The sequence below is a fragment of the Ahaetulla prasina genome, chromosome 18 (genome assembly GCF_028640845.1).
Source record: "Ahaetulla prasina isolate Xishuangbanna chromosome 18, ASM2864084v1, whole genome shotgun sequence".
NCBI classification, from domain to species: domain Eukaryota; kingdom Metazoa; phylum Chordata; class Lepidosauria; order Squamata; family Colubridae; genus Ahaetulla; species Ahaetulla prasina.
Window position 1 is genome coordinate 8,295,539 of NC_080556.1, and position 15,401 is coordinate 8,310,939.

General features: G+C 50.8%; 1 protein-coding gene across 1 annotated transcript in view; it reads left to right on the forward strand.

Moving 5' to 3' along the window:
* The window catches only part of DISP3 (dispatched RND transporter family member 3), a 148,294-nt gene extending 133,101 nt beyond the window's left edge, over positions 1-15,193 (forward strand). Inside the window, exons 14-24 of the mRNA XM_058160892.1 lie at positions 166-291; positions 1,112-1,248; positions 1,969-2,150; positions 2,651-2,781; positions 4,404-4,579; positions 4,690-4,816; positions 6,776-6,921; positions 8,190-8,349; positions 9,127-9,240; positions 9,855-10,021; positions 11,439-15,193. Coding sequence (XP_058016875.1) covers positions 166-291; positions 1,112-1,248; positions 1,969-2,150; positions 2,651-2,781; positions 4,404-4,579; positions 4,690-4,816; positions 6,776-6,921; positions 8,190-8,349; positions 9,127-9,240; positions 9,855-10,021; positions 11,439-11,801 — 1,829 coding nt within the window. The 3' untranslated portion in view covers positions 11,802-15,193. The remainder of the gene's footprint in view (positions 1-165; positions 292-1,111; positions 1,249-1,968; positions 2,151-2,650; positions 2,782-4,403; positions 4,580-4,689; positions 4,817-6,775; positions 6,922-8,189; positions 8,350-9,126; positions 9,241-9,854; positions 10,022-11,438) is intronic.
* Positions 15,194-15,401: the final 208 nt, after the last annotated feature.

Sequence of the window (15,401 nt, forward strand, 5' to 3'; positions counted from 1 at the left end):
GTCCTACACAATAACTCTGCCTAAGGGACTCTTCAGAATGCAAAGCCGGCTGTCCCTTGAATGAGTTTATGCAGCAGAAGGCCTCCGCGTGAAAATGCTCCCCTCCCGGTGCTGCCGCCCTTGACGGGAGATGCTCTTTTGTCCCTGACTAACCTTGTGCGACAGGCTTGTTTCAGGAAAAACCCCGTAATCTGCAGAATAACATCCGCACTTCTCTGGAGAAGAAGAAAAGGGGGTCGGGACCACCAGGAAGCGGCCGAGGGAGCCCTCTAGACGACAAAACTCTGCAGGGTGAGCTTCCTCTTTCTCTCGAGATCTTTTTTACGGGCTTCTCTCCATGGTTGGCTACCCTGTTAGGCTTCGAGGAATCTAATCAGAATCATTGATTCGATCGGGAAAAACTCGAAAACCAGCAAACCATGTTTGTTGGATTAAATGAGTAAATTGGGTTCATTCGATTCAGATTTGGAAACCGGTCGGAAAAACGCCATTTCTACGCAAGGCACAGAGCCGGTGGCATCTGAATCAGATGTGCTCCAGTATCACCAATTCAATACCCACCTTGGATGTTGGCATCGCCTGCGTTCAGACTCACCCCTGAATCCAGCCACTCTCTCTTTCTCTGTCCGTCTCTCTCTGTCTCTCTCCCTCCCTCCCTCTCTCTCCCCCTCTCGCTCTCTCCCCCTCTCTCTGCCACACCTATTCATCTCCACCACTGCCTTTTATCCCCAGACTAGGGTGGGGCTTCTCTAGCAGCGGTGGCTCTTCCATCCCAAGGACCAGCTCATAGATTTCCACTGCTCTCCTCTCCTCTGCCTTATGTGCATCTGCGCGACAGGAACTGGACCCAGCTGTTCCTCCTCTTCCTCATCAGCCACCTCCAGACCTGGGTGCTGTTGACTTTCCATCCGAGGGCTGATGGACGGCCCAGGCCCAGAGGCGTCTGTCTCTCTTTCTGACAGCTTCGTTCTCTCTTCCCCCTTGGAGCTCTCAGGTTGCCTTGATGCTGGCCCTGACTCCCATACCTCCTCCTCATCTGATTCGGCTGCTGGAGGGGCCGGCGGTCGACAGTCCACAACAGGTGATTTGATGACTGTCTTGTCTCCTCCAGATCCCCAGGGAACAGTCTACATCTTCAGATCCAAGGGTAACAGCCGGCCGGTGATCTACAGGTTTTCTCTCAATGCTACCGTGCCGCCACCGTGGCAGACAGTGCCCGCAAAAGATGGAGAAGTGCCCTCCTTCCAGGTAAGCATCGACAGGTGACGGTGATGAAGAGGTGACTCCTTTGTCAGGGAGGACCATAAATCAGCATAGAGAGGGGAACTGGCCAGCTTAGCTCCCTTCAGTAGGGCATCATCCAGCTTTTGCGGAGGTGGCATTGCCTAGCAAGCCATCTTTTAAGATGCTTAGACTAGATAAGTCTCCACAGAGTCTAGATCAGTGGTCCCCAACCTTTGTGGCTTGGCAGCATGGTGGAGGGGGGGAGAGGGGAAATGGGCTGCGTGAGCGGCAGGCGGGTGCGCACACACACACACACAGAGTTCAACTTGTGCACGCAGTGGGCATGTTGAGTTGCCCGCTTGTGCACAGTTGCACCAGCCCGCCGTTCGCATAGTCCGGTTGGAAAAAGACCACAGGGGACCACAAGTGGACCCCTTGTCTAGATTACTGTTGGACTGCAGGGCTGCTCATCCTTCTACGATGGTTGTGGGCAGTGGGACTTGCAGTCCAAAGTACTCTCAATGACCTCCTTCATAGCTGCTTTTCGAGCTGACCATCAGGTGGCAGGTGCCAGCTCCCAGTCCCTTGCTCCCCACCTGTGCCGCTTAGCAGAGCGAAACAGAGAGGGGCATGCCACCCTTAAGTTGTCTTTTGTGCCCTGTTTGCCCCCTCCTCCCCCACCCCCTCCCGCCAGCCTCTAGAGATCTATAGTGAAGTGTTGTGTTTTCATTAATCCATGCTTAGGTGTATAAAGTTCCTTACGGTAACTTCACCAAGAGGCTGACCGCTTGTATGTCCACAGTAGGGCATGTCCAACCAGGGTCCAGCAAGAAGTGGATGATGACCAGCTTGTCATGCGACACGAAGAGAGGGTGGAAATCCGACTTCAGCTTCTACGTGGCCACCCAGGAGCAACAACGCACACGGTAATACTGAGCGGGTAGGCAGACGGGGCCTGGCACGAGTTCAGACAGTCGTCAGAAGATGCTTGGCAATTAATCGTTGGACTAGAAGCTACTTCTGCTCACTGTCAGGAGTTCGATCCTGACTGGCTCAAGGCTGACTCAGCCTTCCGTCCTTCCGAGGTCGGTAAAAAGAGGACCCCTATTGTTGGGGGTAAGAGGCTGACCCTGTAAACTGCTTAGAAAGGACTTTAAAAGCACTGTGAAGCGGTATATAAGTCTACTAAGTGCTATATAAGAGGCACAGTGGTTAGAATGCAGTATTGCAGGTTGACTCTGCCCACTGCCAGCAGTTCGATCCTGACCGGCTCAAGGTTGTCTCAGCCCTCCATCCTTCCGAGGTGGGTAAAATGAGGACTCAGATTGTTGGGGGGCAAGAGGCTGACTCTGTAAACCGCTTAGAGAGGGTTGTAAAAGCACTGTGAAGCGGTATATAAGTCTTAAGTGCTATTTCTCTTTCCCAGGAAGCTGTATTTTGCCCAGTCACATAAGCCTCCGTACCACGGCCGAGTCTGCCTGGCACCTCCGGGCTGCCTCCTCAGCTCCAGTCCAGATGGACCCAACAAAGGATACCTATTCGTGCCAAGTGAGAGAGGTGAGCCACCCAGGAAGTGGGTGTAGGGGAGTGTGTTGTCTTCATTGTAGCACACTTACAGTTTGTTGCTGGGAGAGGAAGCAGAGGGAGGAGGCTCAAGGCACAGGGGTGCTATTCAGCAGGTTCTGGAGAACCGGTAGCGGAAATTTTGAGTAGTTCGGAGAACCGGCAATTACCACCTCTGGCTGGCCCCAGAGTGGGGTGGGAATGGAGATTTTGCAATATCCTTCCCCTGGAGTGGGGGAGGGAATGGGGATTTTGCAGTATCCTTCCCCTGGAGTGGGGTGGGAATGGAGATTTTGCAGTATCCTTCTCCTGGAGTGGGGTGGGAATGGAGATTTTGCAATATCCTTCCCCTGGAGTGGGGTAGGAATGGAGATTTTGCAGTATCCTTCTCCTTCCCCTGGAGTGGGGTGGGAATTGAGATTATGCAGTATCCTTCTCCTGGAGTGGGGAGGGAATGGGGATTTTGCAATATCCTTCCCCTGCCATGCCCACCAAGCCACGCTCACCAAGCCACACCACGCCCACCAAGCCACACCCACAGAACCGGTAGTAAAAAAAAATTGAATGCCACCACTGTCAAGGCCCTCTCCCTGTGATAGCTCACATGGGAGGGGGGGACTTTCTGCAGCCCCCTTAATCTGGCCAACGTGCAGGGTTGTTGTGAGGATCAACATAGGGAAGAATTGCCACATACGTGATAATAATAGAGGTAGTCCTCGACTTATGACCACAGATGACCCCAACATTTCTGTTGCTAAGCGAGACATTCATTCCAGTGAGTTTTGCCCTGTTTTGCGACCTCTCCTGCCACCGTTGTTAAGCGAATCACCGGAGTTGTTCAGTTAGTAACACGGTTGTTAAGTGAATCTGGCCTTCCCATTGGCTTTGCTGGTCAGAAGATCGCAAGAGGTGATCACATGACCCCGGGACACTGCAACAGTCAGAAGTACATGCCAGTTGCCAAGCGTTTGAATTTTGATCACGTGACCACGGGGTTGCTGCAGTGGTCCTAAATGTGAAAAAAGATCAGACGTCTTTTTTCAGTGCCGTTGTAAACTTTGAACAGTCACTAAATGAACTGTTGTGAATTGAAGACTATCAGTATTTAGATAATTCCTAGGTTCTGGGCTGGAACGTGAATTTTCCAACAACTCCCAATTTAATCCTCTTGCCCTGTCATACTTCGGATGACTAAAGTCTCAACATCGTCATCCTAACAGCCATGCCACTTCAGGGGTGAAATGCTATCGGTTCGGACCGGTTAGCCCGAACCGGTAATAATAAATGCTACTGATTCAGCCGAACCGGCATTTCCAACGATCAGCTGTGCCGCACGATTTACATTCGCTAGAAAACAGCGAATCTAAATCGCACAGCACAGCTGTTCCCCACCCTCACTATTCTACTTAACTTTGCAGACTCGGAAAAGGCTTCTTAATCCTCCTTTTTCAGCGCTACGCAGTAGCGCCTGCAGTGAGCACATGCGCGAAGCATGCATTCGGCATGCACCACACATGCGCACACAAAGCAAACCGGTAGCGAAGCGAACCAGTAGCACACTTCAGAGCATTTCACCCCTGTGCCACTTCCTTGCTTTGTCCTCTCTCCTTCTCCAGCCTCTGCCAGATCCAGGTTTTCCATCACGTCGGGATTCAACCCCTGCAGGAACGGCAACTGCGGGAAACCTGCCGTGCGTCCGCTGGTGGATACGGGCGCCATGGTCTTTGTGGTGTTTGGGATCCTTGGGGTCAACCGTACCCGGCACACCGACAACCACGTCATTGGAGACATGGTGCGTGTTGTCCTTTCCTGGGGTCGGGGTGGTGGTGGTGCTGGAGGAGCTGTCCCAGGTCGGGTCTCGCTTACATGTTCCTCTTCGCCGCTTCTATCTCCTTTGGAAAGGGTAGCGTCATCTACGACGGCAGCTTCGACCTGTTCAAAGAAATCGGCAATCTGTGCCGGATCTGTAAGGCTATTGCCAGCAACGCCGAGCTGGTCAAGCCAGGAGGAGCCCAGTGCCTCCCTTCAGGTACCTCCCCTTCCCCTTTTCAGGCCTCAATTCTGATCTCTAGTGGGCCTCTCTGGTGTTGACCAGGAATCTAAGGTCTCTAGTCACAGTCTTGAGCAAGCATATGTGCATCATTGTCTCTGAAGGCCTTCAAGGTCATGGAAGGTTCCTCAGGAAACACCCAATGTCCTTGGAAGACCTCCAAGGGAGGTGGATGACTATTTCTCTACTTCTTTATCTTTATCTTGAGTAAGCCAGCTTGTTCCGGGTGGAGTTTGCCAACATTTCTGGGTGGAGGAGTGGAAAATGTAGAAATATGAGTGCTGAGGAGGGCCCCGTCTTTATTCAGCTGAATAAACACATAAAAGCTATCGAGGCAAATACCTCGACTCTGTCTTTCTTTATACCAAGCCGCACTTGAAACTGGCAAAACGCTGGTACTCCTTAAAAGAAAAGCAGAATGAAAAGTGTCTCCCCTTGATTTTAAAAACAGTAAGCTTCTAGTCCTTATTGTCGTGTCCCACTCCTCCGCTGACGCCCAGGTCAGGGAAATCCGAATCAGGCGTGCCTCTGCAGCTCTGCCAAAGTCCTAGCAAAGTTCTCAAGGCAGGCAGGAGACCAGAAAGTGACTTTAGCAAGATAAGGTAGACTTTGCCTGACTCAGAGAATGCCAGAAAGCAGATCCTTTATATAGGCCATGGGGTGTGGCTCCATGACTCAGCACTTATCCAGGCCTGCCCCTCCCTTCCTTCTGTTGATGCCGCCTATCAATTCTCCTGAAGCGAGGGTCACTCCAGTCTGCAGCTGTTGGTAATTGACCTTCCTCAGGCTCACATGCTGTGGGGGAGGGGGAGGGGTCTAGTTGCTCCGTTTGCCTGGGCATGGAGCCAGGGCTGGGGCCGGGAGGCATGCTAGGACATTCCTCAGTGTTCGGAAGCAGATAAGACGGGCCCGGCTGCAGGGAAAGCGGACGAGGCACAACACTTATGAGGTTCGTGCCTGTGGATGAATTCTGCCCTTCAGGTTGTCTGAAATCTTAGAAGCAGGGCTGTTTTTATGAAGTTGGTCGACATAAAAGATGGAGATGGTTGAGCGATATAGCCGGGAGCCGTTCATGGCAATCCGGTGGAGATCTTTTCTCGCAGGGAGGGGCTGCCAGTGTGGCAATTCTTTAGCCAGAAAAAAAGGAAGGAAAAATCTCACAGCCTATGGATTGTGCATGCTGTTGTTGCGAGACGACCAGCTCTTACAACTAAATAAAATAAATACATTATGAACCTAGAAGTGTGGGCAGTTTTTGCTATGCCCTGCCACCTGCCAGCGGAGCTGGCGGCAGACTTGGACGATGAGGAGGTTGGGGAGGAACTTGGGCCAGTTCTGGAGCCCGGGGAAGGCTCTGATGGATGCTCTGCATCTGATGCAGAGATAGAACCAGGGTCGTCCGACATTTCCCAGTCCTTGGAGAGGCAGCTGCCTTTGGAGGCTGATATGAGTGGTGAGGAAGAAGAATAGCTGGGGCCTGTTCCAGCTCCACGTATGCACAGAGCAGTTAAGAGAGGTGAACAACGGAGGACAAGGAGTCGACTCGGGAAGCAAAGCACACGTGGACGCTGAATGGCCCCTCTCTGGCTGGGGAGTAAGTAAAAGGAAAGGGGAGTGGGTTGTCGTAGGAGACAACCGTTCGTATTTATGAAGATATTCCTCATTGCCACAAAGACTGCTTGCCAGAACTTAATTGCAGCCTTTCGTGGCAATTATCGCAAGGAACTGATAAGATCTGTTACTGCCATTAACTCCTCGCAGGACTCTTGCCTGGACTTTTTGACGAGTGAATGCAATTCATTCACAAGAGGTGAATAAAGAGGGGGTTTTCGCGACCAGGAGTCTGCTTCTTGCTTCTGCGAAGGCTGGGTCAGTTTTGCAGACCCCGATTTGCAGAATGCACGGGGGGAAAAAACCCAGTTTTCTTTCCCTTTCTAGGTTACAGTGTCTCCTCTGTCCTTCAGATGCTACACCCAGAATGTAAGAACCTTCCCGAGCCCAACCTGCTACCTGGACAGCTCTCCCATGGGACGGTTGGGGTGAAGGACGGCAAGGTCCAGTGGATCTCCATGGCCTTTGAGTCGGTGAGAGACTGCTGATTTCCAGTTCTGGCTTTCTGAGGTCGCCATGTCCTTTTCGTCTCCAGAACTGGAAAAAAAAAACAGATCAAGCTCCTAGTCCTCAAGAGCTAGACTTCCAAATTCTCAAGAAAGCTGCCCCCCCATCCCAAAAAAAGGAGAAGCCTAGGAAAACTTGGAAGAAATGTTTTCCGGTTTGCAAAATCGATGTTAGCCCTTCAAGGTAGTCCAGACAAGAAGCACAGCGATGAATATCAGCTAGTATTTCTCCCCTCCTTTCCTTTTGCTAGCTAGGAAACTAGGGAGGGTCCTTTCCGAGATGCTTCCCATACCCCTTTTCCTTCTGTGGGCTCAGCTGCCTCTTATCCAACCATTGCAGGGGTGAAATGCTACCAGTTTGCACCGGTTCGTGTGAACCGGTAGCAGCGGTGGTGGGTGGTTCGGCGAACTGGTAGCAGCAACAGTACGAGGCCCCACCCACCTGCCCGGACGTTGTTATTTCCTGGTTTTAACCAGGAAGTAACCTGTTTTGGACCCTCTATGCATGCGCAGAGGGCTTTGCGCATGCGCAGAGGGTCTAAAATCAGATGTGAAGATGGCGCACGCACGTCTGAACTGGTAGGGAAGGTAAGTAGATTTCACCCCTGAACCATTGTCCAGTCTGTAACTTCCCTTCTGCTTACCAAGGTCATTCCCACTTATAGTAAGAGGGCTCTCACTGTAGCCCAGGAGAGACAGGATTACATCCAGTTTCAGTCACCTTATTATAAAATAATGTTGAGACTTTGGAAAGAGTGCAGAGAAGAGCAACAAAGATGACTAGGCGGTCTGGAAGTTAAAATGTATGAAGGATGGTTGCAGGAACTGGGTAGGTCTAATCTAGCGAAAAGAAGACTAGGGATGACATGATAGCAGTGTTCCAGTATCTGAGGTGCTATCACAAAGATGAGGTGGTCCACCTATTTTCCAAAGCACCAGAAGGCAAGACAAGAAGCAACGGATGGAAACTAATCAGGGAGAGAAGCAACCTAGAACTAAGGAGAAATTTCTTAACAGTGAGAGCAATTAACCGGTGGAACTACTTGCCTCCAGAAGTTGTGGGCGCTCCATCACTGGAGGCTTTTAAGAAGAGACTGGACAGCCACTCGTCTGGAATGCTATAGGTTCTCCTGCTTGAGCAGGGGGGCTGGACTAGAAGACCTCCAAGGTCCCTTCCAACTCTGTCATTCTGCCTTGTCCTTTTCCTCTAACGTCCTACTCCTTCCTTCCTTCAGACCACCTACAAGGGAAAATCATCCTTCCAGACCTATTCCGATTATCGCAAATGGGAAACCTTCCTCCAGGACCAGATCCAGCAGTTTCCGGAAGGGTCCTCGCTACGCCAAGGTTTCCAGACCTGTGAACATTGGAAGCAGATCTTCATGGAAATCATAGGTGAGTGATAGGATCAGAATGAGAAATAACTATGATTCATTGTTACCAGCAAACAGGCCGGAAAAAGGGCCGAAAAAGGCGTGCGTGGAGGCGAAAAAAATTTTTTCTTGTTGTTTTCCTCTTCTAAATTTAGGTGCGTCTTATAGTCCGAAAAATACGGTATCATTCCCTCCCCCCCCACACCAGCCTTTCATGATGCAGAGTGATCCTTACTTGTCGTGTCCCACTCCTCCGCTGATGGCCGGGTCAGGGAAATCCGAATCAGGCGTGCCTCTGCAGCTCTGCCAAAGTCCTAGCAAAGTCCTCAAGGCAGGCAGGAGACCAGAAAGTGACTTCAGCAAGATATGTTTAGACTTTGCCTGACTCAGAGAATGCCAGAAAGCAGATCCTTTATATAGGCCATGGGGTGTGGCTCCATGACTCAGCACTTATCCAGGCCTGCCCCTCCCTTCCTTCTGTTGCCTCCGTCTATCAAGTCTTCTGACGCGAGGGTCACTCCAGTCTGCAGCTGTTGGCAATTGACCTCCCTCAGGCTCACATGCTGTGGAGGAGAGGGAGGGGTCTAGTTGCTCTGTTTGCCTGGGCATGGAGCCAGAGCTGGGGGCTGGAGATACTTCCTCCTCTTCAGCCTGTCTGGGCATGGAGCCAGGGCTGGGGCCGGGAGGCATACTAGGACATTCCTCCGTGTTTGGAAGCAGATAAGAAGGCCCCGGCTGTGGTGAGATCGGATGAGACACAACATTACTCTCTTTTCTTTCCTGTCCTTCTCTGTTCCAGGTGTGCAAAGTGCCCTTTTCGGCCTCGTTCTTTCCCTGTTGATCTGCATCGCCGCTGTCGCCCTCTTCACCACCCACCTTCTCCTCCTGCTTCTCGTCTTGCTCACCATTTTAGGTACAGGGTGCTCAATCCAAATTTCCCTGCCTCGACCCATCCCGGCTCTCTATTTTTCTGTCTTTATGGAAAGAGTCCTGGCTGAATTCGTATCAGACCCCAGTTTTTTGTGTGTGTGTGTTTTAAAAATTCACCTGAATGTCAAAGCAAGCAACCAACCTTTCAGAAACCAAATTTGAGAAGTTTCCCTACCTCTCGTTTCATTCTTTTCGAGCAGGGGTCCCCAACCTCACAGGGCTGTGGCCTACTTGGAACCGGACTCCACGAGAGACGGGCCAGTGTGCATGTGTGCACAGCTCAACTTGTGCAAGCAGTGGGCCCCACACACATGGGCACGCATGTGGCATTCACATGGCCTGGCCGGTTCACCTCTCCTCTTCTCAGCTGGGCCACCAAGCCGCAAAGCTTGGGGACTGCTGTTTTAGAGGGACTTTCGGCAAGTATGATGGCTGCGTGAGACAGTGCCCGGCCTGCCTTTTCCCCTCCCGAAAAGTTCCAAATTTTTCCTCTTTCCTATCAGTGCCAGGCAGTGAGGGGGTGAAACTTTTGGTTTCAGCTCCGAAACGGAGCCCTGAAGTGTGTGACTTTTGATGGCTGCCGGTCTCTTTCGTCAGGCGTCGTCTGTCTAGTGGTGACTGTCATGTACTGGTCGGGCTGGGAGATTGGGGCCGTGGAAGCCGTCTCGCTCTCCATCCTGGTGGGCTCCTCAGTGGACTATTGCGTGCATCTGGTGGAGGGCTTCCTTCTGGCTGGGGAGAGTCTCCCCCCACATCTGGCAGAGGTGAGGCTTTGTCTTGGCAGCATCTTCTTCTTTCCCCTCTCCCCCACTTCTCCTGCGTCCAGGAGATAACACCAATAGCCCTTAGACTTATATACCGCTTTACAGTGCTTTACAGCCCTCTCTAAGTGGTTTACAGAGTCTAACAATCTGGGTCCTCATTTTACAGACCTTGGAAGGATGGAAGGCTGAGTCTACCTTGAGCCAGTTGGTCAGGATCGAACTGCTGGCAGTGGGCAGAGCCTGTAATGCTGCATTCTAAGCACTGGGAAGGAAGGAAGGAAGGAAGGAAGGAAGGAAGGAAGGAAGGAAGGAAGGAAGGAAGGAAGGAAGGAAGGAAGGAAGGATAGCAATAACAATAGCGCTTAGACTTATATACCACTTCACAGTGTTTTACAGCCCTCTCTAAGTGGTTTACAGAGTCTAGCAATCTGGGTCCTCATTTTACAGACCTTGGAAGGATGGAAGGCTGAGTCAACCTTGAGCCAGCTGGTCAGGATTGAACTGCTGATAGTTGGCAGAGTTAGCCTGCAATACTGCATTCTAACCACTGCGAGGGAAGGAAGGAAGGAAGGAAGGAAGGAAGGAAGGAAGGAAGGAAGGAAGGAAGGAAGGAAGGAAGGAAGGAAGGAAGGAAGGAAGGAAGGAAGGATAGCAATAAGAATAGCAATAGCGTTTAGCCTTATATACTGCTTCACAGTGCTTTCCAGCCCTCTCTAAGCAATATAAAGAGTCAGCCTATTGCCCCCGACAATCTGGGTCCTCATTTTACTGACCTCAGAAGGATGAAAGGCTGAATCAACCTTGAGCCTGGCGAGATTTGAACTGCCAAATTGCAGGAAGCCAGCACTCGGCAGAAGTAGCCTGCAGTACTGCACTCTAACCACTGCGCCACTGTGATGATCACCGTGATAATCACGCAGGGCAACAACTCTGGACTAGGGAGAGAGCGCTATTAAGCGCGCCCCATTCCCCTCGAATTATTCTTCATAGCCCAGCCTGAGCCCGAGCAATATCTCGGAGTCATCTTGGTGTACGCCACCTTCTGTATTGATCGCTGAGCTAAGGATGAGTCCAAAATTCGATCGGCCCCTTGCTCCAGCGACTGGAGTTGAGAATCCAAGCCGGCTACTGGTTTTGTTTAGGTGGCACCAGGAAGGTTCAATGCATGTATTTGGGAGCGGGGAGGTGGGTGGAAAACCCGCCAAGCAGGCCCACCTTATAACACAGCACGCATCCCGTCCTGTGTGTGTCAAAGTACACACGAGAAGGGGGGGGGAAAGCACATGCGTGTACAAACGTTCAGATGCGGTTTGGGTTTCTTTGTTCTCCTAGGGTGGGGAGTGGGAGAAACCTGAAATGGGACAAATGGTCTGGGGTGGGAGGGAAGCAGAGCTGACCCATCTCTTGTGGCCCATAGGACCCCGGCTCCAGTCGCCAGTGGAGGACGGTGGAGTCGGTGCGCCACGTGGGCGTGGCGGTCGTCTCCAGCGCGGTCACCACGGTCATTGCCACCATTCCTCTCTTCTTCTGCATCATCGCTCCCTTTGCCAAGTTCGGGAAGATCGTGGCCCTCAACACGGGCCTCTCCATCCTCTACACCCTGACGGTCAGCACGGCTTTGCTCAGCATTATGGGGCCGCCTTCGTTCACCCGCAGCCGGACTTCTTTCCTCAAGGCGCTGCTGGGGGTGCTGCTGGCCGGGGCGGGCGGCCTCGGCCTTTATCTGGTGCTGCTGAGAAGCGGATTGGAGATCCCCCTCCTCAGCGGGGCCGGCTTATAGCCCCCCAGAGACCCTCCTGAGAGAGAGAACACTGTAGGGGGAGGCTTCTTTGGTGCATGATCTTTTTTTGGGGGGTGGGTTCTAATCCTGTTCCACGGGAGCTGTTGCTAGGAACGCAGCTCTCTGTCCGTGGACCACTCGCCCGTCGGCAGAGTGGGAGCCCCCGGAGCTGTTCTCCATCTGCTGGTGAAATCAAAGCTGTCGTTTGGGGTTTTTTTCTCCATGCACACAAGGGGGAGAAGCCAGGGCAGAGGAAAAAGACAGGGTCCTCCTGGGCGGTCCAGAGAGGAACACCCCCCCCATCCCCGTTAGGGGTGACATCTACTTACCTTCCCTACCTGTTCGGAAGTGTCCGCTCCACCTGTGTGCGCGTCACGTGCAATTTCGGACCCTCTGTGCATGCGTAGAGGGTCAAAAACAGGTTACTTCCTGGTTAAAACCAGGAAGTAATGACACATCCAGGTGGGTGGGCGGAGCTCTGTGCTGCCGCCACTGCCAGTTCACCGAACCAAGTGCTGCTGCCGCTAACGGTACGCCTGAACCGGTGCAAACCGGTAGTATTTGAAACCCTGCCCCCCCCCCCCATCTCTGGGACCAGCCAAGACGTTTCAGGCTTTTCGGCGGCTTCCAGAAATTCTGCCGCTGGTTTTTCGAAGGATCCCTGTCAGAGGTCCAGGAGAAAACGTCCTTGGCTTCCCCCAACCCGTATCCCCGTCCTCGCCTTCGGTTTCCACTTGCACTTTAATTCCTACCTCCCCTTGTCTTGTTTCCAGGTAGGGTTTTATTGGGGTTGGGGCGAGAAATAATGAGGATCTGGACAATTGTCCACCTTTGGTGGAAGGAAAGTAATCAGAGGCTCATTGGCTTCTTCGAGGTGTTTTTCCCTTCCCTGCTCTGAAAATCTTTCCCAGCCTTGCCTTTTATGAAGATATAGATATACATACAACAAACAAGCTAAGCTTGGTTGTTGTCACTCACTCCCCAACTATTTGCATTTTCCGTCTCCCGTTTTGGATTTGCAAACCACATGGGTTTTTGGGTTAGGGGTTGGGGGTTTTTTTTGGTTTTGGTTTTGGGGATGAGAAACAGCCAGAGTTAAACCATGGGGCTGGCTGGGAATTCTGGGAGTTGAAGTTCCCAAGGCTGAGAAGCACTCTGGCTGACCCGTCTCTTTTTCTTCCTTCCTTCCTTCCTTCCTTCCTTCCTTTCCTTCCCTTTTCCTTCCTTCCTTCCTTTCCTTTTCCTTCCTTTCTTCACTGTCCCCATATTCCTTCCTTCCTTTCCTTTCCTTTCCTTTCCTTTCCTTTCCTTTTTCTTCCTTCCTTCCTTTCCTTTTCCTTCTTTCCTTCACTGTCCCCATATTCCTTCCTTCCTTCTTTCCTTCCTTCCTTCCTTCCTTCCTTCCTTCCTTCCTTCCTTCACTGTCCCCATATTCCTTCCTTCCTTTCCTTCCCTTTTCCTTCCTTCCTTCCTTTCCTTTTCCTTCCTTCCTTCACTGTCCCCATATTCCTTCCTTTCCTTTCCTTTCCTTTTTCTTCCTTCCTTCCTTTCCTTTCCTTTCTTTTCCTTTCCTTTCCTTTCCTTTTTCTTCCTTCCTTCCTTTCCTTTTCCTTCTTTCCTTCACTGTCCCCATATTCCTTCCTTCCTTCCTTTTTTCCTTCCTTCCTTCCTTCCTTCCTTTCCTTTCCTTTCCTTTCCTTTCCTTTCTTTCCTTCCTTCACTATCCCCATATTCCTTCCTTCCTTCCTTCCTTCCTTCCTTCCTTCCTTCCTTCCTTCCTTCCTTCCTTCCTTCCTTCCTTCCCGGAATGTAATTTTTGAGCCTCTCGATTTTTTTTCCTTCGAAGAGAAGTGCTTCTCTCAGGAAGGCACTAAACCGCCGGTGATTTACCATCATGACTAACAGGAATCCTTGGGTGTACGAGGCTGCTGCTTGGGTGATTTACACCAAGAAAGAGGCTTCGGTCTTGGCTTACCGGATCCGTAAATTAACTTGTGCAGAGCACAGGAGCCTTCAGGATTCCCGTAGCTGGTAGCCGGGCACGTTGCCAGCTTCTCTTTTAGCCAAATGAAGACCTTGAACTGCCTTGCTTGATCTGAACAAGGCCCTGGCAAACTTTCTGGCTGGGAATAGCCAGAGACAAATTTAGTTGGGGGTGGGGAGGGGAGGTGGGCAAGTTTCTCCACGTTGGGATCTGGTCTTGACGAGCAGGTGTCAAGCCTTCGTCATCGTCGTTTGTCCCGGCAATTACAGAGCACAATTTCTTCCCTTTTTTGCTGCCCCTATCTGATTATTATTATTATTTTTTAAAAGTTGGCTGTTCCTTCCCGCGTTCCTGAGTTACCCATCCTCGGTTGTGGAATTTGTGTGCGCGTGTACATGTTCTTTTTTGAGACTGTTGGAAAAGAAAACACAAATTTTGACATTCGCTTGTGTGTGTGTATGTGTGTGTATGTGTGTGTGTGGTGTTTTTATTTTCTCTCTGGCCTCGTTTCTATCTCACCTCCACTTTATCAGAGTTTCTTGCAAAAATCAAATCCAGAAGCACACACAGATAACTGATTCAGCTGGATTCATTAACCTCTTTGTATACATAATAACAGATGAAGTATTTACAATACCAATATAGATTCTTCTTCAACGTAGTAGCAGTTACAACACAAGGCAGGAGAGAACAATTAGTTTCATTTCAGCAGAGCAGACAAGCAAGTCCTGACTTGTTTAGTTTTAGTTTCAATTCTCTGCGCAGACTCAGAAGCTGCAGACTAAGACATGCCCTTGCTCCAGTCTGTCTCAGCTCCCATTGGCTGATTTAACTGTTATGCCTATTCATTGGCTGATCTTGTTACCATGTCTCTGCCAGTTCATGGATAATCTGACACACTTTCATTCTGCTGACGTTTCAAAGCTTTCTCGCATTCAGACCCCGATGCAGAGCTGCTTTGCATTTTCTAAAGGTAGACTACCACTTGCTGCAGAAGCTCTCTTTGGTTGGGCACAGTTCTTAGCTACCATTACTAGATTATAAATGAAAATAATTTTTCTCCTCATTGGACATTGTGTTCTGTGTCAACTAAATATTTTTATATATTGGCTCTGAGGAAGTGGGAGTCGACAAAAATCCATACCATCTTTATAGGGTAGTCCTCGACTTATGACGGTAACCGAGGGCCAAATTTCTGTTGCTAAGTGAACGAAGTGGCTAAATTTGTTAAGTGCATTTTGCCCCAATATACGACCTTTCCTGATACAGTTATTAAGTGAATCACTGCAGGTGTTAAGTTAGTAACACGGATGCTAAGTGAATCGGGCTTCCCCATTGACTTTGCTTGTCAGAAGGTCGCCCAAGGGGATCACATGACCCTGGAGATGCTGCCGCCGTTGTAAATATGAGTCAGTGGACAAGGGCCCGAATTTGGATCACGTGGCCAGGAGGATGCTGCAGTGGTTGTTCAGTGTGAAAAACGTTCGTAAGTCCCTTTGTTTGTTGCCGTCGTAACTTTGACCGGTCGCTAAATGAACTGGGAGTTCAAAAAGAAATATTTAACATGGCCTGTGAACCGAAATCCTCAGCAGACCCAGGAGTTTTCCTCTTTGTAG